The following is a 21,385-nucleotide window of genomic DNA, read 5'->3' on the forward strand; positions in this document are numbered from 1 at the left end:
TATGGAATAGTTTGGCCCATACAGGTTACAAGTTACATACAAGTTAAAATATATCCACTGAATTTCAGATGTCTCTTTCACAATGTAAATCTATGGGGAAAAAGTCTTTTGGGGCCCAAGGGCACCATTTGATTGACCCATAAGTTGTAATTCCAGTACAAAAATGGGCTTAAAATCCAGGTGCACTTCCTGTGGGCCTAGAGTGGGGCTGCTGTGACCGGCCCCTGACTTCTTATCATTTTGCAAAACTGGCCCTGGGCAAAGCAAGTCGAGTACTTGTGGTCTTGACCTTCTGCTCCTGTCTGAATCTGAACCAGCTCGATTGTTCTGAGTAACTACTGTATGTGTGAGAGCATGTTGCATCTTCTGTCATGCAAAAATCATCTGCTCACTCCAAAATCACACACACAGAACTTTAAAGTCCCTGCACCCAGGAAGTGACACATTTATGTCCCCACATTGATTGGTAGTTAGCATTAGCAGCTCTAGTTACACTGGCTGAACAACAAAAAAATGCAAGCCTACAGACACTCAAGCTAAACTGCAAACTCTGTGTGTGGCATATGAAATAAAATGAATGAAAACAGGAGAATAGTTTTATTAAGTCCAAGTCAGACATTAGTTGTTGTTGCTTAAAGGGAAAATGCCAATGTTTTAAGTTGATAGTCACACAAATCTTCCAATACCACAAGTAACCAGTCCAAGTTAAAATGTAAGTTGAACAAAATTCATTTTACCTGCAGACAACTTGTCTTCAGTTTGTAAATAATACAAAAATAAGGATATTTGGACACAGTTTGTCATGCTGATCGTGTTGTCAGGAAGCTACAAAAGGATTTATTAACATATTACTACATGTGGTTCAAAAAAGCTCTACATTAATCAGAAATGTTAACATTCGTCAAAGGCAACACTTCACTGACAAGAAATCCAGGAGGATCAGCTTTCCTGCACTCCCTGAAGTAGAAGGATGTAATGTTGTTGCACTGTGTCAAACCTTAGCCTTCATGTCCCACAATGTTAATGTGTTATAATTAGTTCATATAGCGTGTGGATGAGTGTAAACATCAGAGGTTATCCACATCATAACTACCAAACGACAGTCAAGTTGCTGATGTTGTTGGAGAGGTCGGTCTTTGATGGGTAGACGACCTTCAGGTTCCCGTCCTGGTCCACTGTGCGGACTTGCTGGACGATCAGTTCGCTGGAGGTCTTGCCGCTGGCAGCAGGCTCTTGTGGGCCGTCCCCTTCCCCGTCTGACCCCGCCTCCTCCCGATGCTCTGCTGTGAACTTGTTCAACTCTGCCATTTTCTGTAATGAAACAGGAAATGCACTTTAAACGCCTGTGTGTGATTTCAATGTTGTGTTTTAATTAGTGTTTCAAAACAGACTGTGTAGCAAAGACACTGGAAAAAAATCGACCACTTAATTTCTTAGATCGTCTCTGTTTTCTTTGATGCTTTCCATGCAAAAATTAGATTAAAACTCCTGAAGTTTTAGAGGTGTAGGTTTAAAATAAACACTGAATATTAAATATACCAGAAACAGAGAGTGGGGAATGAGGGAGTGGAAGTAAAGAAACAAGCAACACATTTTCACACCCAACTCATCAAATGCTGATGCTTGGTCAGTGACCCCACGCATCAACCCATGACACTCTAGGTACCCAAGAAGTGTCAGTTTTGGGCATGTCAGGGATGGCATGTCAGTTTCTGGTCAATGTAGGTATACTTAGTTTTTAGGTTTACTTAGTGAGGTTTGGGCAACAAAAGTACTTGTTTAGTTCAAGAAAAAAGATCAAGGTTTGGGTTAAAAGAAGTGCGTTTGTCACGAGACATACTGCGTTACATACTTAAAATAACTACGTTGAGTATTGGTTTCATGCTTGACATGAACAGCTTTCTCCTCACTGAAACTCCTCATTGAACATTGCTCAGAGCATCTAATAATAATGCGGCGTCTCATACAGGGTGTCTCAGTGCATCAATATTTGACAAGTTGGTATTGAAAACAGGTTGACACAAGATGTGTCCAAAATCCATACTACGTACTGATTCTCTATAGTATGAACTACATGCTAATCATTGTTGTATTTTGTTTCAGCAGTACGTATAGAATAAAATATGACCATCTGTTCAAAGCTTTTAACCAGATAACACAATGTCATGAAAGTACCTATGAAACTCCACGATCAAGGATAAATCCAAATATTTTTGGTGACTTAAAAATAAGTTTGCTCTCGAGCCTCTAACAGACCAAAACTGCCACCTGTCCATAGGAAATACTGAAATTTTAAAATGTAACCAGCACTGAGCTTTACATAAGCTCTTCCTCTAGCGCCACAAATCTTTTGCATATTGTTAATTTAAAACTATTAATAATCCAAAATATCTAAAAGTGACAGAGCATCTAACTTAGTTTTCACATGAAAAGCTATGATGAAAGTCCAGTCTTGGACCAGACTCATTTAAAGATGTTGTAACCAATAGAAACAATGGTCAAAACTATGAAAATGAAATCCAAGCTGTGGTAAACTTGACTCATTAATGACGGAGAAAAGAGAGAGAAAAAGTAAAGCTTACAACAATCAGAGCGTCCATAACATCTTTACAGGTCTGCAGGCTGGCTGCACTCGTCACCTCCAAGAACAACTCTTTGGTTGTCTTCTTGATCTGTAAAGTACAATCAGCTGATCATGTAATTACTTCTATTGTATCATGAGAAGACACACAGACAAGCGGTGGGCTACAACAGGACATTTCCACTGTGTGACAGCATTTCATATGAAATCCTCTCTTCTGGGAGGACATGATTATGATAATCAGGAAGAAAACAGAAATTCACACCTTGGTTTTCTCACTGTTGGTAATAGGTGGGAATGAGATCACATGTCCCTCTGCATCCACCAGGCAGGGGTACATTGTTTTTCCCTGTAGAAGCTGCAGGTATCTGTAAAAAAAATAAACATCTATAATTGATGGACAGTGTGTTCTTTCTTCATTCTTTCGATTCATATCTGTCGGGGCTGTCAGCTGTCACGCACAGTGATGATTTTTTGTGTTGCAGCTTTCATTTGGTGTGTGTGAAACTTACAGAAAGTCACTTCTGGTCCAACACACTTATACTGCCCCCATGTGTTCAAATGAACAACCAGCAAGTCGCACAAATGTCTTGTGCACCACTTTCATGTGAAGTGTGAAGTGCTGTTACCATACCTAAATGTTTTAAATTCATAGCCTCTAAGATAAACAGAGGGTCTAAGAATTCCTTCCTCCACAAAGCAACAATCTCAGTCACCTTGTTTATGAATGACATCGTCAATGCCTTGGATGAGAGAAAACACTGAGCTGCCATCTTTGTGGATCTCTCCAAGGCATTTCAAACAGTTGATCACTTCTTGCTTTTATTTTACACCATTAGAAGCATATCCTCATATGGCTGTGTTATATAAGTTGTTATTAAGAATATGACTCTCTGAACATCATCTTCTGATCCACAGAGTGCTGAGTTTAGTATGTCAAGTTGACCTGCAAGCTATTATACACACACAGTACAACTCAGAATCCCTCTCTAAATAAATTCTGTGGCTTATGTCAAATGATTACAGCGAATAACACGTAAACTAGTTAATGTTGTAAATATTTTACAGAGGAGTCATAAGCTGTACTTACTTGTGGAGGCCAGTGACATTCTGCCTCTTCTTCTGCTTCCTCAGCTCGTCAGCCTCCAGCTGAAGGTGTCTTATCAGCTCGACGGCCGTCATCTCCTTCCGACCCAGCGCCACAACCTAACAAAGATTGCGTTCTCATGTGAAATTCAGACAGCTCCTGAGAGTCACAACTACAACAGACCACACCACAAGAATTTTCTGAATGCTCTGATTATGTAATCTGTCTGATTTGATTACTGAAATCTGAAAATAATAAGCCAACCAATGTGTGTGAACATACCTTCAGCTGGGTAGGTGGTTTGACACCATATATCAGGGGAGCTTTGAGAAGCTGCACATCATGAGTTGCAATAGTTGCGGTGGTCCTTTTACCGCACAAGTCATCATGAAGCTTTGTCTAGAAAATCAAAAGGTGAATCATTTTTGGAGACAATGCTGCACACTTATTTAATCAGTATACCACATTGTGAGGGATTTGACCTTACCTGAGCCACCAGGAAACGTTTGAGAGCATTCCCAGGCTTTAGGTTCATGCCTCTGACCACACAGCACACCAAGTATGGTCGCACGTCTTTCACCTCTGCACTCACTGTGACATTGAGTGTTTCAGGAGTGTCCGAAACATGGAGAACCCTCACCACCATCTTGTTCAGTTCCTCCACTTCATCCTCTGCCACCTTCTCCTTCTTCTTCCTCTGCTGTCTTTTCCCTTTATCTGCCTTGCGACCCCCGTCTGCCTCCCCTACGTCCTCTCCCTTTCCTTTTCCCTTTCCTCTGAGGTAGTCGAGGATGGATTTAGTTTGGCAGCCGTTGACCATCTTCTCCAGGCGTTTGTCGCTCAGCTTGTTGCCTTTGAAGTTGATGTCTTTTAGCTTGGGGCAGTCGCTCAGATCGGAGGGGATCTCAATCAGCTTGTTGTTGGAGAGATCAAGCACCTGGGAAGACAAAACAAAATGCATAAATTGAGTTTGGTGCTCTGGAAACGTAAATCAAGTATTATGTAAATAAAAAAACAAGAAGAGAAGAAGAAGAAGAAGAATATACTGCATTTATAGTAAGCTGGTGCAGACACGTACTTGCCAGTCTCTCTGTGGAGATTACCTGCGAAACTCTGTTTAAAAATGTGACATTTTTGTGCTGCACTGCATTTAAGGAAATGTGACACGTAGTTAACTATAATTTCATATATGCACCAAACATAGTGACAGCTTCTTTACAATTCGGGGTACATTTGATCCACCCAGGAGCAGTTTTCCGAAAGAAAATCTCTATATAGAGATGACATGATATGTTTATTAGAAGTGATAGGACAATCTGAGAAAGAAGATCGACCCACCTTTAGAGCAGCTAGCTTGTGAATATCCCCACTCAGCTGTTCAATGGAGTTGTCAGAGGCCACCAGTGTGCTGAGAAGTTCCAGCCTCTCGGAGTAGAAGTCAGCGGGGAAACCGGTGATGTGATTTTTGGAGATGTTGATGGTGGAGAGCTTGGTGCACTGACTCAGTCCCTCTGGCAGGACCTCCAGGTTGTTACAGCTCACATTGAGAGTGTTTAGCTCCCTTAGCTGTGCGATTCCCTCTGGTAAAACACTGAGGTTGTTCACTGAAAGGTCCAGGACCTTCAGGGACTTCAGGTTACCGACGACATTCGGGATGGAGGCGAGTTTGTTCCTGCAGAGGATGAGGCTCTGAAGGTTTGTCAGATGTTGGATATCCTCGTGGATCTCTGTCAAGCTCGGGCACTGGCTGACTTCCAGATAATTCAGCAGGGTGAGGGAGTACAGAGCAGAGGCGAGTCCCCCGTTAGAGGAAATTCTCTTGTCGACACCTGGACCCTGGAAAACCAGCTCACGTCTCTTTTCTGTAGCTGCTTTCTCTATTTCTGGCCATTTCTCCATGTCACCCATACTGTTAGGCACCAGTTGTCAAGACAGTCGGAGCGCTAAAGTACACGACATCCGTTTGAATATTTCAAAATAAATGACTATGCTCGTAATATATAGGTTTGTGAATGATAAATGTACGTGTCTACCTGTGCAATTAAAATTTTTTATTTTTTTGTGGAATATTTAAATAACAAGTGTTAGATTTGCGAACTACTTACAAATTTACGAAGTAACCGCTAGACGCGACGCCTTTATTTTGAAGACTTAATCTTTAACTTCCTGTAGTAACGGGCACGCTCCACCCGAGTTTCCTCGCCCAGGACAAGGAAGAAGTTTTAAAACCGCTTTAAATATATATTTTGAATGCTTATCGATACAACAGTTGTAAGGTGTAGGCAGAAATATGAAACAATCACAGGTGGGCCTCGGCAAAGCTGCCTGCAACAAATAACGATTTATATCAAAAATGCTTGCACGCGTATAAAACTACAGTAACAACAATCCATAGCGAATGATGACACACTACCCATTGCGCATGCACGCGCTGGTTGTTGTCGGTGGTGGTTATGGAGATGAAATGGGACTACGAGCTGTCAACATTACGGTGATGTTCGTGGTAAGATACCTTTGAAATACACGCAGGAAAACTTATATGTACTCTAAAATATATACCAACAAAGTGTTGGACATAATAAATGACAGTTGTCAGGACATTTATCGGATATTAGCTGGCTAAAATACCTTTAGAGTACAGGTACTGTGAGACTAGCTATGCTGGCTGATTGAGTAGTTAACAGTTAGCTACCGTTAATGCCCCCCGCCCAACATGTCCAAGGCTGTAAGAAGGGCTTCTCTGTCCTACCTGAAGGGATTGTATAAGCCGTGTTCAGGATATTTATTTTACTTAACGAGAACCATACGCACAACTTAATGCAGTAACCTGGCTGTTTAATAGTTCCTTTATTTTGTGACACATATATAAACTCTTTAACAAATCTTTAAGCCTCTTGCATTCGGCATGCTTACAGCTAACGGTACTGACATGATGCTTTCAGTACACATACATGATGGAAAAAGTACAATTTAGCATTGCTTCCAAAGTTTGTTACTATCTTGTTTCATTGTCAAAGTCATGAACTTTAATAAATATATTGTTTCTGTTCCATTCTGTCTTAAAATAAGTCATTGCTGTGTACCCACTGACACATTAAATATTTGATTTGCCTCTTGTTGTTAGTGGTTTAGATGTAAGAGTCCTTAAGAATGTTCTTAAAACATGGCTGGGTAAATGTGTCAGTACTAGTGCTGATACAATACCTGAGAGTGGTTACTGATACATAAACTGTACTTTTTCCATTACCATACCTTGATTAGTGTACACATTTGTTTCTACATAACCATTTTCCTAATTCAGAAAAGGAGGCAAGTTCTCAAATGTTGAACACAAGCTCAACACAAGAACATCACATAAATAAAATGATGTCCAACCTGTGGCTGTCTGATCAGAGTCAGAAGAATTACAGTTAGTAAACTGGACTGAACATTTGACCAGACCACGTTTCAGTGTTCGAGTACTCGGTGCTATTGATATTCAGTTGGTACTAGAAAAAGAGGTCTGATACCCAGAAATAATGAAGATGTAGATTCCTGATGTAGATGTCGAACTTACAATATAGAGGCCCACAATTAATTTGTCACTTAATGTCATTAGAGCAGCTCCAGGCGTTATGTCAGTGCAATGGAAGATGCAGATGCCCGTAAACACAAATTCCAGGCCTATAGAATATTCATTCATTCTTTAATATTCCATAACCGCTTATCCTGTTGGGGGTTACAGGAGGGCTTAAGCCTGTCCCAGCTGACATTGGGCGAGAGGCAGGGTACACCCTGGACAGGCCACCAGACTATCACAGGGCTGACACATAGAGACAGACAATCATTCACACTCACATTCACACCTACGGCAGTCACCAGTTAACCCTAACCTGCATGTCTTTGGATGGTGGGAGGAAGATGGAGTACCCGGAGAAAACCCATGCTGATACAGGGAGAACATGCAAACTCTGCATAGAAGGGCTCCCCAACACTGGGGTTCAAACAAGGAACCCTCTTGCTGTGAGGCTACAATGCTAACAACTGCACCACCACTCGTTCAGAATTCTTACTTGTGTTGTCTCAGTGTCCATCAGAGGGATGCCCAGGAAGATAGGATTCATTGTGATTAACTCTTCAAGTCATGAGGACAACTTCAGTGCCAAGGAGCTCATGGTCCATGCACCCACAGTCAATGGCTGGAGATCCAGCAGGTATATTAATACGGCACTTAAAACATGTCACATTCATCTACGCAACTTCATGTCTTCCTCAGCTGATAAAGTAACAAAACCCAGGCAGCTTTTTGTTAATTTGTTCTAAACTCTTAAAGAAACTCAACATTATGTGAACCAAATATTTCGCAGGCGGTGCGCCTACCCTCAGCACATCACCCTCCAGCTGGTGGAGAGAAGCAGGGTGAGGAAACTGCAACTGCTGGCCCACCAGTACCTGATCCCAGCCAAGGTGGAGTTCCACATTGGAGACACCCTCCCTGAAACCAGCACCTCAGGGATCCCTGGCCAGCTTCGCAGACTCGGGTGAGACTGCAAACTCGGCCAGGCCCAATTTTGACTTTTTTTGACTTTTTTTACCAGTGCTGCACATTAGATACATACAAGATGGTTAAGGATATTGGAATGATAAAGCATACACAAACATATGTCATTTTTTAGTGCTCAAGTGATTAAATGATTAGTGCTGTCTGCTGGCTTTTTCTGGTGGGGACTGTCTTGTTTGGGCACCTGGTGATGGTGCTCTTTAGACACTTGGCTTTGTTCTTGTGATCTGGTTTTGATGTTAACTAACCACAATTGGAAGGAGGCAGGAAAGCTCTATGGCATAGTCATGTTGGATCTCCAAAAATATTTTGCCATACAAATCAAGAGCCATTGGTTACAATGACGCAGCCATCAGCTGGGTTCAGTAATATCTTACTGGTAAATATGAAAAGGTGGATGTTGATGGTTTCTGGTCTTCAGGCCATAGCTTTTAACGTCTCTGAAGGAAAACACATACATCATTGCCCACACCACAGGCTCAAGCCACTGGCACACAATTGGACTTGTTCCCCCACTAAATATCAAGTATGAATTACTCCACAGGGATAAACAAAGTATCTGTGCAGTGTATCATCACAGAATTCAAATGTAGAATTGCATTTTACTCTTGTATATCTCAGCAGATGAGTTGAACTGAAAAGCAATACTGCACTGTCACCACAGGTATGTGTCTTTGTCGGACAATGAGAAGACAGGCTTCAAAGCTCGGGAGCTGAAGTCAGTCCATGTAGACGCCGTCGGGACGTACCTGAGAATAACCTTCCATAGGAACCATGTCAACCATTACAATCACCACAATCAGGTAGTCTGTTAACATGTACCTATACTACTGTTTCACTGCCTCTGTCTGATGCAGAAGACTCATCATAACTGAACGGCATGGTTTATGTGTTGCTCTACGTTGCTTGTGAGTCATGCAGCAGTATTGTTTGATGTTGCCTATTACCTCCAACTAATTAGGTTCCATTAAAGTGATAGTTTTTGAAATGAAGTGGTAGCAAGGTCATGATTTTCTTTCTTCTTTTTTTCTTTTTTTTTACTCAAAGGATAGGGCTGGTGTTTTTCTTACAGCGAATAAGCAGCGAATCCCATGAAAAAACTTAAACCAACAATGTGTCAGTGAATCTCTCTCAGTACTTCCCAAGCTCCATTAGTTCCCACTGAAAGTCTGAGTCTTTGAAAACATGTCTTAAATTTATAGGCAAATTTCTATGAGAATAAAGATTTCCCAAAACAGCAGGACACTGTTGTTTTTGACACACCGTTGGTACTTCTTTCAACAGTGGAATAGTACACATTTGGTGCTTTAATCAGTATTTAAAGCAGCAGGACTATGTATCTGGGATTGATTTAAAACAAACTGTATTGTGTATGTTCATCATAAAGAAGAAACACCTCGCCCAGTGTGGCTCACTGATTTTTGGACAGCAATTGAATTCTATGGCACAGAGATATAAGTTAGAGTAGACTTGAAAATATGGCAAGTACTTGTTAGTAGGATAAATTAATTGTTCCTTTTTAGTTTTTCACCAGCCTTATCCTTTAAACTCTAGTAAAACAGTCCTACTGTTAGCCTCCCAACACACCCATTTATCACATGCACTGATTTTTGATTTTCTCTTGTAGTTCTGTTCAACCACTTCACCAACATTTGTTTATGATTTCAGGTTGCTTTGGTCGCCATTAATGTTCTGGGAGATTCTTTGGATGGCAATGCTTTTAACACAATTGTAAGTTGGCACTCTTGTCAGTCACCCATCACTGAACTTGCATCACCACATCATTAGGTGGGGCTATTGTGCTGTGGTTTTGAGTGACATTGCTCCGTCATCAGTCACTTAGAATAGGATTGATTGACATTTCCTCATCCACTGACATGTCACGCACTGACAGTTTGAACTTTTGGCATGTTTAAATAGGATACAGTTTTAACAAACAAAATAGGGGAAATAAGTATTTGTCACATATTGTATTTAAATAATTTAATAATTAATTTGTTCTGTTTTTTCCTGTTATCATGCTCTTTTCTCTGTGCAAAGTTGAATATTTTTCTTTTTTTGTTAGAATACAAAGTAGAAATACTAATGGGGATAGAGAAATAATACCAACACAATATGATGCAAATCTAGTACAACTGCCCTGAATAATGTGAAGCTTAAAATTTGTTGAGACCATGCAGGAGAGTTGATTCAGCTTACCTGTAAGTTTTGAAGCAGTACTTATTGGTGTACTAGACTGACCTGTATAGATATGATAGACATAACATAAAATAGATTTATTGCGTGGGTATTTTATGTGGTATTTGTTGGTATTTACTGATCCAAAGACACCACATTAGCATGTCTATATTCACACGTGTTTCCCTGAATGGTGTGTGTGTGTAGGTGCGTGTATATGTGTCAGGAATGTAGTAATGAGACACAAAGGGAGGACAGTATATAATCACACAGGAGGCCTTTAGTTAGCCAGTGTAATCAGATAGTCCTGCAGACAGACAGGTCCTGGAGGAGAGAGAGCACCTTAAGACACACACACACACTGACACAGAGACATGGAAAGACATGGACACACTCTCACACAGATTCCAGTGAACAGGCTGTGCATTGTTGCTCCACTAATCCGACTCTGAGGACCTCCACCGCGGCAGTGATCTTGCCTGGAGGGTCGGCTAGATCTTGTTCTCTTATATCTGTTCTGTGAGTGGAAGTTGTGTTTGTCCTGTGGAGGGACACTATGTGTGTGTTTGTGTGTGGATACAGGAAAAATGTACTGCTTTAAAAGTGACGGTTCATCCAAATTATGAAGAAAAAAAATATCTTCTCACTTACCTCTAGGGGGTATCTGTCCACACAGATCTGTCTTTGAGATCTCTGCCTTCATTCTGGTGCAATGTAGATGGATGGAATTTTGTTCCTAGTGCTCACAGCATTGAGAAGGTGTGATGATTGATGGTAAACAGAAGGGTTTTTTTTGCTGTCACATGTTAAAGCTACCGTCATGGCCTCCATTAACTCTCCATCATGCTATAAATCTGCTCTGTGGAGGTAAAAGTTTTCCTTTTAATCTTTCCATGCTGTTGCTCTCCAGTTATGCCAGTCTTCAGGCTTTAAACGAGGCTGATAAAGTGCAATCAGATTCTTCATTTTGACATTACTTTTACATTTTGGGCTTACGCAAACTTGGTTCATTTATTTTTTGGTGTGATTTTTGTACTCCTGCTGCCATCACAGACACAGTAAGTAAAACAGGACCAAACACCAATCAAATGGTAAAACTAGGCAGTGGTGATCCAATATGAGATACTGGAACTGATTTTATTGCCTATATCTGGCCTCAATTTTTTCCAGAAACATATTTAAGCTTACAGTTTCATTGTAATATGAGATCATTAGTTATGAGCTGGCTGCCATATTGTTTTCAGATGAGCTGTACCAAGTTGCTGTTGAATTTTTAAACATGACTTTCCAATGCTGTGCATAGTTTATACTGTAGTCCATTCACCTCTATTTTATTGGAGTGGGGTTTTTTGTAATTTGGGTGCATTGGCCCTTTAAGAATTAGATCCTTGGCATGACATTAAATGTGCTTAGAGCCAGTCCAAAAACATCAAATCTAGTCTGTGTAAATGCTAGATTATGTGACATTAACAGTTAACCAATGAAGTAGGCTAGTTTAATCAAGGGACTTTCCATCACTGCTTTTTATTTCCTCTTGGAAATGTTCCACTGCCTTTTGTCCTCTTGAAATATGTTGTATCTTTTCATATCAGGCAGAATAACTACATACTGTATGATCAGTGAAGTGTACTATATTGTTCTTGTTCCCACTTATTATTGGCCAACAGCAAGTTTAATCCTCAACATATTAAATGCTGGTTTTGTGTTCATGAAGTACTGCAAGAATGATGCCATTAGTAGGCAGTGTTTCCTGTTCTGATAATGACTGGCCACCTAACACTTCAGGTGACAGCAGTGTGCGCAGTGGATTACAATTCTCCATATATGGCAGTAGCCTGGAGCTGATTAATGATTGGGTTTGGATGTGTGTGTGTGTGTGTGTGTGTGTGTGTGTGTGAGTGAATGAGTGTGCTTGTATTGCTGCCATTTTAAGGTCCAATGAGTTTTTGGTTATGGTCATTCTGGCTGGTCGTCACTTTTGAAAGGGCAATGTCTTGATTAGTTTTAGGTTAAGGTCAGGGTTTAAGTTCAAGGTCACCTCAAAGCTAATGGGATTAGAAAACAATTATCAGGTCTTCCCAAGCACAGTGATACAAGTGTATATATGCACGTGTGTGTAATTTGTCCATCTGTTTACCCCCAGCCAAGCAGAGAGCAGCTGATCGAACATTACCTCAACAGTACCCAGCTGGAGGCCGCCTTGGACACGACCTTCATGGGGTGAGGCTAGGCCATTGAACCCTGGTTTCTTTGTTTTGTGACAATAACACTGCTCAACAAAGCCATTTAGTCTGGAAGAAAACCAATAAGGCATTCAAGGTCACTCGCATTTGAAGACAATGCAGGTGGTGGTTCGTGCAAAGAGGAAAACACATTTCGAAATATCTCTTTTTTTTGATATATCAACCCCCAAGGGACGTTTCACCTCAGGGTCTCACTCCTTTGGGGGTCAGTCAGTGTTTTTCTCCTTTGATCAAGATTTGCACAATACTGGGCCCATTTAACTGATAATGACACTTGTGTTCTTCACTTGCATTACCTCAAATGAATTTAGGCACCAAATCGTCTGCTCTGTTTTCTGTGTCCAACATGTTTCACAACTGTTACAACCTCAGACCTGACAGAACAGTGTTTTTGTGTAAAATTAAATGTTTCATATGCTGTTTTTGTGTCCTGTCTTTCTCCCAGCAAATGTGAGTCCATCTCCCCGTTGGACGACCTCGCCTTCGACATGTACCAGGACCCCGAAGTTGCCCACATCATCCGACTCCTGGACCAAAAGAAGCAGGACATGGTGCGGCAAGAGAAATTCGAGCAGGCCAAGAATCTGAAGCAGGCCATCGCAGATCTGCAAAAGGTACTCTAGCTGCTGGGAGGCAGACTGTGTGGCTACAGTACACCAAATATTTGCTCACATGATTGAGCAGTATGCACCACCACATACCAGGATGTGTTCTCTTTTAATGGGTTACTCACAGGCTGAAAAAGTCTTAAATGATTTATATTTAAGACCCTATTATCATTAAGCTTAACTAATTGTCTTCCAGGTCGTGCTCTTTACTGAGCAAACATGAGAATGGTGTCACTTTTATCACATAACTCTCAGCAAGAAAGCGATCAAGCATAACTCACAAAATGTTGTACTACTCCTATAAGCCTCTTGTATGACATATTTTGCACTGTGCTTCATTCACATCTATTCTAAAGAATACTTTCCCCACAGCTGGATTGTAAACTGCCATTTTAGCATGAAAGTAAAGGGACAATCTGCTGCAGAACAGCTGATCTATGTTACCATAATGGCATTTTAAGGTTGGTCTTAAATATGTAGCCATGACAGTTGCATTGTGTTAATGGGGTTCAGGCAATGTGCCTTAGTTTCAGTGCAAATAATTAGTATGTGAACACACAGGCACACATATACTAAATTTCCCTGGTTACTGGAAGATTTTTTCAGCAAAAGGCAGCAGATTCCGGTAAGAATTTACAGGAAAATACCAGGATCTATACTCCCTGAACCAGTGGTTGAATGTGAAGAAGTCCATTTACCCTACTAGATTTTTGCTCCACCACATTTCAGTGGAAAATAGTGTACCCTCACTATATTTATCTCACAGTTACAGTTACTAGTTACTCTGCAGATAAAGATTTTACATGCAAAACATGTAATGTTCTCATTAAATATGATGCATAACAAACCCTCCTCCACCACTGTTATGGGCTTCTTTTGAGCCATGTTATCTCTACTGGCTTTTGATGGCTCTTCTTACTTTGCAAACAATTGGTAGGGACATAATTCAGGGCTGGCTATCACCATCCACCCACTGCCACTACTACTGATAATAATTTCTCCTTTGCAAATCTCAACTCAGTGAGGCTTGTATTCCTTTTATAGATATCCAGTGTTATTTCACCACTGTTCGTAACAGTAGTTGTTAAACATTGTTCAGATTCCTGTCACTGACCTCCTTTGTATACAGCGTTACCATGCTGACCATGAATTCTTAATAAGCTCAACAGCTGCAGTGATGGTCCTTGGGTAGTGTGTCTCCCACTCCCAGCCACAAGCCTTTCAGTAACCAGATAACACACAAACACACCTACACTTGCACCTTGTTAGCATGGCGTATTAACATTGCAGACAAAGCAGTTGCCAAGGTAGTCATGCTGAAAATCCCTTGTCATCTCACCCTCAGGATGTCAGAGGATGGTTGTTTTAGCAATACATGATATCTGAAAACACTAGACAGAAAGAAGACAGCACAAAAGGCAGAGGATTGGCCTGGTTTATTTCTTTAGCTTTGTTTGAGCAACTCTACTTAGATTGGAGGAAGCAGAGATGCTCATCAAGTAGAAAGAACTACTTGCTGGAGATCTTAGGCATAAATTGGAGGAACAATTGCCATGTTAATTGCACCACTTGTCCAAAAAAGAGCAAGACTCACTGAGTGTCGATGACCACGTGGCTTGGCATCCTGTTTGGCAACTTAATACAGCTTTATGGAATTTCCTGACTTACTGGAAGCTGTTGTCAAATTTTCAGCCTATAAATCTTAATGATTCACTATGTGGCACATTTAGTGTTATGCCGCACCAGGGCTGTGTTATTGTGCAGGGCAGAACTGCCCATGTCTAGTCTAAGCCCATTCCCAAACCAGTTCCAGTTGGGTTTAAAGAATAATTATGGGTAATTAGAATTTGGATCCTGTTTGAGTAGCTTTGGCCATTTTATGCTGTTGGTTATGATAACACTGTGCTCAAAGTAATTGCTGAAATTGCTCTGGGAACTCAGTGACATCAGTACAACTCCCCACAAAATTTTAGTTCTCCAGAAATGTTTTGCTAGAGTCTTACATGTCATCTGCCCCTCTATTTTAGACACTCTAGATTCTTACTGTTTATGACATAAGTATTTCTCAAATGTGTGTTCTCTATTATGAGATACATTCAAGTGAAGAGAATATTCCTGAGCATTCAAGATTTACTTTAAAGCCAATTCGCAGTTGCCGTCTTACCCAACTAGTCAATGTTATGATCTTCTTCCTTTTTCAATAAGATTTGGGAGAGGCAAATTATGGAATGATTTTTCCCACCTGGCAAAAAACTATTTCTCCATAAAAAAGTTATGAAAGATGCTTAAAAGAACTGCTTTAACTGCTGTTTTGTAACTGCTCTTCTCCATTGTTTTGTTCATGTATCCATGTTTAGTTGTTCCAAGCATACAAGCATTTTTACAGTCTGACAGGTTGTAAACAAGCTGTTTACAACAGTAGGTTGAAGTTGTACCAGAATGTTGACCAGTAAACAGAGATGGATGTTTACAGCTACCAATTTGGGTAATAGCTTTACTGTTCAGCTTTGTTTTCTCTTCCTGATAAGTTTGACTAATTTGGGGTTTTCTTCACAACCTGTCTAGTCACATGACTGCTCATGTTTCTTGCCCCGTTGAACTTGTTTTTAGTCATGTCACGACTTTCTCAGAGCTCAGCAATTAACCTGGTCAGAATATTATCATTAAGTATGAAAATAAGATCAAAGTTGTAATAAACTGGAGTACTCCTTTAGGAAAATACCACGCCAAGAACACCAGAGAAGATGGAGTACATGTTTAAGACCAGAACCAAAACCTTTTCAAATTTGAAAAATGATGATTTATGTTTCTAAGTGCAGTAGCTATTTCATCAGGACCTCTACCTTCACCTACAAAATAAGTACACAAGATGAAAAATAATCCTTGAAACTGTCAGTAGTGCTAGGTAAAGGTAGTAAATATTAAATCAACGTTTAGTCAGTTGAGGCACACACTGATATAAATCCAAGACGTCATGAGACCATGAGCGGACTTATTCAACAGCTTCCATGTTTACTGTAGGGCTTACTTTACCTCTGCTTGTCCCGGGCTCTTTCAGGTGGGGGAGCGTTTGGCTCGATATGACGTGGAGAAGCGATGTGCGATCGAAAAGGAAGATTATGACCTGGCCAAGAAGAAGAAGGAGCTGATGGAGGAGTACAGGAAGAGCGTCTACCAGCAGCTGGAGGTCCACAACCTGCTGGACATGGCAACGGTCAGCCAGTCACCAACCACTGATGGCAGTGCTTCACCTGTGTAGTAACAGCAGGCAGACTGTTTGAAGATGTGTTGGTGTTAAACAAAATGAGAAATTATGGGATATGGGGAAAAAACATTATTTATTCTACCTAAAATGATTTCTGCTCTGTCCTCCCACCATGTCACCAGATCACACGGGCTGCAGATTCATCCCCAGCCCAGGATCCTCCCTCCGTTCTGCCTTCTCCAGGTCACCGTTCAGCCCCCACCAAGCCCCTTGTGTCCACAGACACATCCAGGAAGGGGAAAAAAACTAACGCTCCTCAGAACCAACAGCCAGATGCAGAAACTGTGGTGCCCAAACTAAGCAGCTTACCTGACACACCGTGCACCCCTGCTGCAGTACCAAAGATAGATGTAAGTGACACTTCATCAAATGCGCTGATGATGCAACACATCACATCTTTATGTCCAACAGCGGCACACACTTAAAAACAGAAACAACTTGTCCGATACTCTAATATACTAATGATGTAGCTGAAGACAGCTGGAGCTTGTTCTGCTTGCATGAATTTCTTTATTGCTGTAAAAATAATCTAGCACCTTGGGAACACGTCTCCTGCCTTAAGCCTCTATAGTATTGGAACATGGAGCACATAGGGAGATTATGACCAGTTGGGGCTTTTATGCTTTACTCACCACCCACTGAGACAGCCCCTACTGCAGGTTTGGGTTTCACTATTTAATTAAAAGCGTGCAACAGCTGACTGACTCCAGCGGCTGCCAACCTGGCCTCAGGTCAGGGCTTTGAGCCTTGTGCGAGGCAGCAGGGTGCCAGTTGGCCCTGTTGCACAGGAGACAGCGCGGACTGGATGGAGACTGGGTTTGTATAGATGGGGTTAAACATTCATTGTCAGCATAATGTTGAATGATGGACCTATTCAGTGATCAAATGCTAGTGAGAGTTAGTGAAAAGAACATGGGTAGAGATGATCAATATTTCAAAAGGATGGACATCCTTGTCAGACATGAAAGTGTAGATCAGTTTTCTTTAAAGCTTTGAACTGAGGAGTGTTATTTTGTCTGCTGAGAAATATATATACAGTTACTGTAAATTCAACTAGCCACTGTTCTTAAATATTGTACTCCTAGCTTTGAATAGCAATGTTGTTATCTTGTGCGGACAGGTTACCAGTGTGCCTTATGATGAGAGGCCTCTACCAGCCCTTCAGAGGAAAGAGCGGCCTTTGGAGGCCACCCCAAGCCCTGCAGAGCAGCACTCCCCCCAATCTGACGCCCAAAGGACCCCACGCAGCCCTGAGATAAGCGGAGAGCCAGAGCTTCTGACAGAGAAGGCCCAGAGAGAGGCTGGCCTTCCAATAGAGGTGTATGGAGAAAGTCTGGTAAGAAAAAAAGGTGGAAAAACTTAGACCATACATTAGAAGACTTTAAAATGACTTTGAAAATACTGTTAAAATACTGTAGTCTGACGTCCTCTCATATCATGTTTAACAGAAACTAACTAACTAAGTTAAAGACCAACCCTTGTTCACTCCTCAACTCCACCAGTCTGTCCTTGTTTTCCACATTATGATAAAACCAAAGCTTGTTCATGTTCTTACGCCTTGCTGGGGTCCCCTTCATGTTTACTGTCTACCCGGTTTGCTGCTTTTGGTGCTAGTGAGAGTGCAGCTATTGGTTGTTGACAGTGTCCATGCCATTTAACTCCAGTATATGCATGGGCCACGACTAAAACGTACAGAAATATTAAACATGTGACAGCTCGAACTATTATTATTACTATTATTACCACCTTACACCAAATGATCAAGTTCATAGGAGTGTGCACCAACAGAGGTAAAATCTGGCATAATCTAACTAGGGGTTTCACTTTCTCTCAGGTTTTTATTCTTACATATGTCCTCTGAAAATTACCTTTGGGTATCACTTCAGGATTTTTTGTACTTTGCACTATAGTCGGATAGTATTGCCCTGTTTTAGCTAGTCCCAGATATATTTGTATTAGTTTAAATGATAAGTAACATGATTCAGCAGTTCAGAAATACCAATGTTGGTGGTAACTTTAAAAAAAAGTGTCAATATCACGTAGTTTATCTACCAGAGAGAAGAAAGTTTGCAATACACTATAACCTGTACCAAAGAATCTAATATTCACTCTCCTTTTAGTTCTTTTCTGGTTTCCATAAGCTCGTGAGGAAATGATTCAGCTCTATAGCTGCAAGATGCTCAGCTTTGATTTCAGCTAGTTTCTAACTTCGTCTGTTCTCCCCTGTGGTGCTGGACAGATACTGTACAGTTGGTTTTATCAGAGGTGTCTTGCTGAAAAGATTTCCCTCCAGCTGCGGGAAACTGGGTTGCTGAGAGTGGAATTTGTGGGCTGGCAAACCAAAGCAATCAGCTAATAATTAGCTAAATACTCCTTCAAGCTGATGGGAACTGGTCGGGTGCCAACATATATTACATACCATATAGTCATTTGATTTGTTGATCATATAGAAAATATTGATTAGCGTAGCTTTAAGACATCGTATACATTTATTGGGAAATGTATGTGTTTGTAATGTATGATCTTTATATAGAACACAGCATACAGTATGTGTGAATCTCTATCTGCATCTGCTGGAATATATAAATAAGAATGTTTACTAATGTAAATATATTTCCTGCCCCTTTGCTAATCTTTTCTGCTCTCCTCCAGGTGGCTGGGGCGTATTCCAAAACCTGGTCCTACAGAGAGGATGCTCTCCTGGCTGTGCACAAGAAGCTTATGGGGCTGTCCCCCACCACCCCGAAGGAGGAGCTGAGAAACATGATAAGAGCTGCAGTCTTCCTGGTCAAGAGGGCCCTCCTGGACAAAGTGTCATCTGTGAGTCATGTCCTCAACAGGAAATTGTCCCAGTGTGGATGCTGTGAATGCCCTTATTAATTTAACAGAAACTGCTGCCAGTAAAGCAGCCCTGTTAAGGTGTTATGGATATATTTACTTTGTCACTGTCTAAGCCTTTTATAAATCATGTTCTCTGGATTCCTGTTACTAACGTCCATGTAGTGAAATCATAAGCACACACTTGTACATGCACACTCTTAACAATGTTCCCCTTGTCCCATGTGCAACCCCAGTTCTCTCTCCCAGAGCCAGCTTCCTTAAATAAACAGTTTTGACAAGGATGGCCTTGTAACCCCTTTCTGTAAGTCGTCTATAGCTTGTATGGTAATGAAAAGAGTAGTGCTGCAATACTTGTAGTGATTTATTTTCCTAGAGGCAATGATACACAGAATGCTCCAGTAAGAAGTCAGCTGGTTAAGTTGCCACTCTGCAAATGTTCCTCAGTTCAGTTTATGTTAAATACACCTTTCTCTGGCAGCTCAGTGCTGTAAGAGTCTGAATGTAGCCCAGGGTGTTTGTTATATGTCTTTCCAGTCTAAATCTACCCTGTAAACATTACAATTCCACAAATATTGACAATGTGCTTGTAATCCAGTTGACCTATGAAGAAGAGGTTAGTCGGCATCTTTCAACTGATTGTCACTTTTCATCTGCATACACTAATCAACCAAAACCAAACATTGCCAAGTCGAGCCTCTCTGCTAATTGATATCGCCCTGCTGCTAATTTTTCTTGGAAAGTCCACTAAGTTTGGAGCTAAACATCCACTGGCTCTCTCTTTAGGTTTTCCACGCCTCCTTGAAGTTGCTGCGGCTACTGCTGAATCAGCTGATCCCAGGTCTGGGGCTGGGCCGGACCGAGGTGACCCACTGCATAGATCAGACTTGGCCTAACCTACTGGCCAGGACCGGAGACTCAGCCAGCCGCCTCCGGGGCACGGCCACTGCCTTCATACAGGTATTGTCACACACTGGACTGACATTTTTATTTGGCACCTGCTGCACCAGTAGAATCCCATTAACTCTCACTGCTTCTTGTCACACTGCCCTCTGCCTCCACAGCAGCTTTGCTTTGACTCATGAGATCACTTTGCAATCTGCCACAACCATCTTCCCTTGTGTAAAAGCTCTGTGAAAAGCTTTGCCTGAAATTCTTGGAAACTCAGCACTCAATTTCTTGAAGTTCAGTTTCAACACACACTAACAGGGTGGGACTCCTGTAATCTTGAAACAAATACAAAAGAACTTAAGTAACCTCCCTTTCCCATGAGGCGGGCCAACACATGACATTCAAGGGTGGAACAGTTACCAGCATGACAACAAACCCAAAAAACATTCAGAATCAAATACAACTGTACACTGATTAAAACCAAATAATTACCACAAACACATGAGTACATACGGTAAAGTATTTACACAGTGCATAAGAGGCCGGTCGTCAGCTCCATCCCCAGTTCGACAGCTGCATTTCACCGAGCCCGGCTGCGCCGCGGGGCAAACGTGGTGTTGTACCTCGTTCCTCTCCTTCAGGGAACAGTAGTTATAGTCATAACATTACGTTCCCTTTCAGTCGATTCACTCGGTACAACACACAGTTGTATATGGGACCTATAATCGCGCCCTGCAAGCAGCTATCAGAACTATAAAACCTCCCCCAGCGCACTAGGGCGCACAGCCGGCTGAGAGGACAGAATGAGCCACCGAAGGGGCTGTCACATCCAGACGATAGAACCGAGCAAAAGTGTGTGGCGATGCCCAACTGGCCACAGCACAAATATCACTTACAGGCACCCCCCTGAATAGGGCCCAAGACGTAGCCATACCCCTAGTGGAGTGAGCTCTCACACCCTGGGGCAGCTGATGGCCTCTGCTGCTGTATGCAAGAGAAATCGCCTCCACAATCCAATGGGAGAGACGCTGTCTAGACAGAGCCTTACCCCTAACCGGATTGGCGAAACATAGCTGGACACACAAGCGCACACCCCTGGTACGTTCCATGTACGAGCGCAACGCAGGCACAGGGCACAAACAATGCAACTTCCT

The 21,385-nt window shown here is 41.6% G+C and overlaps 2 protein-coding genes across 2 annotated transcripts in view; one reads left to right on the top strand and one right to left on the bottom strand.

Moving 5' to 3' along the window:
• Positions 1-577: 577 nt before the first annotated feature.
• lrrc47 (leucine rich repeat containing 47) lies at positions 578-5,616 on the bottom strand. Its single transcript, XM_033628657.2, has 7 exons — positions 5,007-5,616; positions 4,156-4,605; positions 3,951-4,067; positions 3,672-3,787; positions 2,847-2,949; positions 2,583-2,672; positions 578-1,311 (listed from the first exon to the last, which is right to left on the bottom strand). Exons 1-7 carry the CDS (start codon positions 5,574-5,576, stop codon positions 1,090-1,092), a joined length of 1,668 nt encoding a protein of 555 aa, XP_033484548.1. The 5' UTR covers positions 5,577-5,616; the 3' UTR covers positions 578-1,089.
• Positions 5,617-6,076: 460 nt separating this feature from the next.
• Positions 6,077-21,385, top strand: part of cep104 (centrosomal protein 104) — a 42,897-nt gene continuing 27,588 nt past the window's right edge. The window contains exons 1-12 of the mRNA XM_033629421.2: positions 6,077-6,171; positions 7,735-7,861; positions 8,015-8,188; positions 8,873-9,011; positions 9,877-9,939; positions 12,530-12,606; positions 13,075-13,243; positions 16,296-16,451; positions 16,625-16,852; positions 17,623-17,838; positions 19,155-19,322; positions 20,127-20,300. Of these exons, the coding sequence (XP_033485312.2) occupies positions 7,749-7,861; positions 8,015-8,188; positions 8,873-9,011; positions 9,877-9,939; positions 12,530-12,606; positions 13,075-13,243; positions 16,296-16,451; positions 16,625-16,852; positions 17,623-17,838; positions 19,155-19,322; positions 20,127-20,300 (1,677 nt within the window). The 5' untranslated portion in view covers positions 6,077-6,171; positions 7,735-7,748. The remainder of the gene's footprint in view (positions 6,172-7,734; positions 7,862-8,014; positions 8,189-8,872; positions 9,012-9,876; positions 9,940-12,529; positions 12,607-13,074; positions 13,244-16,295; positions 16,452-16,624; positions 16,853-17,622; positions 17,839-19,154; positions 19,323-20,126; positions 20,301-21,385) is intronic.

The sequence above is a fragment of the Epinephelus lanceolatus genome, chromosome 8 (genome assembly GCF_041903045.1).
Source record: "Epinephelus lanceolatus isolate andai-2023 chromosome 8, ASM4190304v1, whole genome shotgun sequence".
Classification (NCBI taxonomy): Eukaryota; Metazoa; Chordata; class Actinopteri; order Perciformes; family Serranidae; genus Epinephelus; species Epinephelus lanceolatus.

What these genes read in the sequence shown, in the direction of transcription:
- lrrc47 (XM_033628657.2), bottom strand. Translation starts at nt 5,576, where the DNA reads ATGGGTGACATGGAGAAATGGCCAGAAATAGAGAAAGCAGCTACAGAA. An exon ending in ACAAGCTAGCTGCTCTAAAG is followed by an intron (nt 4,606 to 5,006) that starts GTGGGTCGATCT and finishes TTGTCTTCCCAG; the next exon opens with GTGCTTGATCTCTCCAACAA. An exon ending in AATGTCACTGGCCTCCACAA is followed by an intron (nt 2,950 to 3,671) that starts GTAAGTACAGCT and finishes TTTTTTTTACAG; the next exon opens with ATACCTGCAGCTTCTACAGG.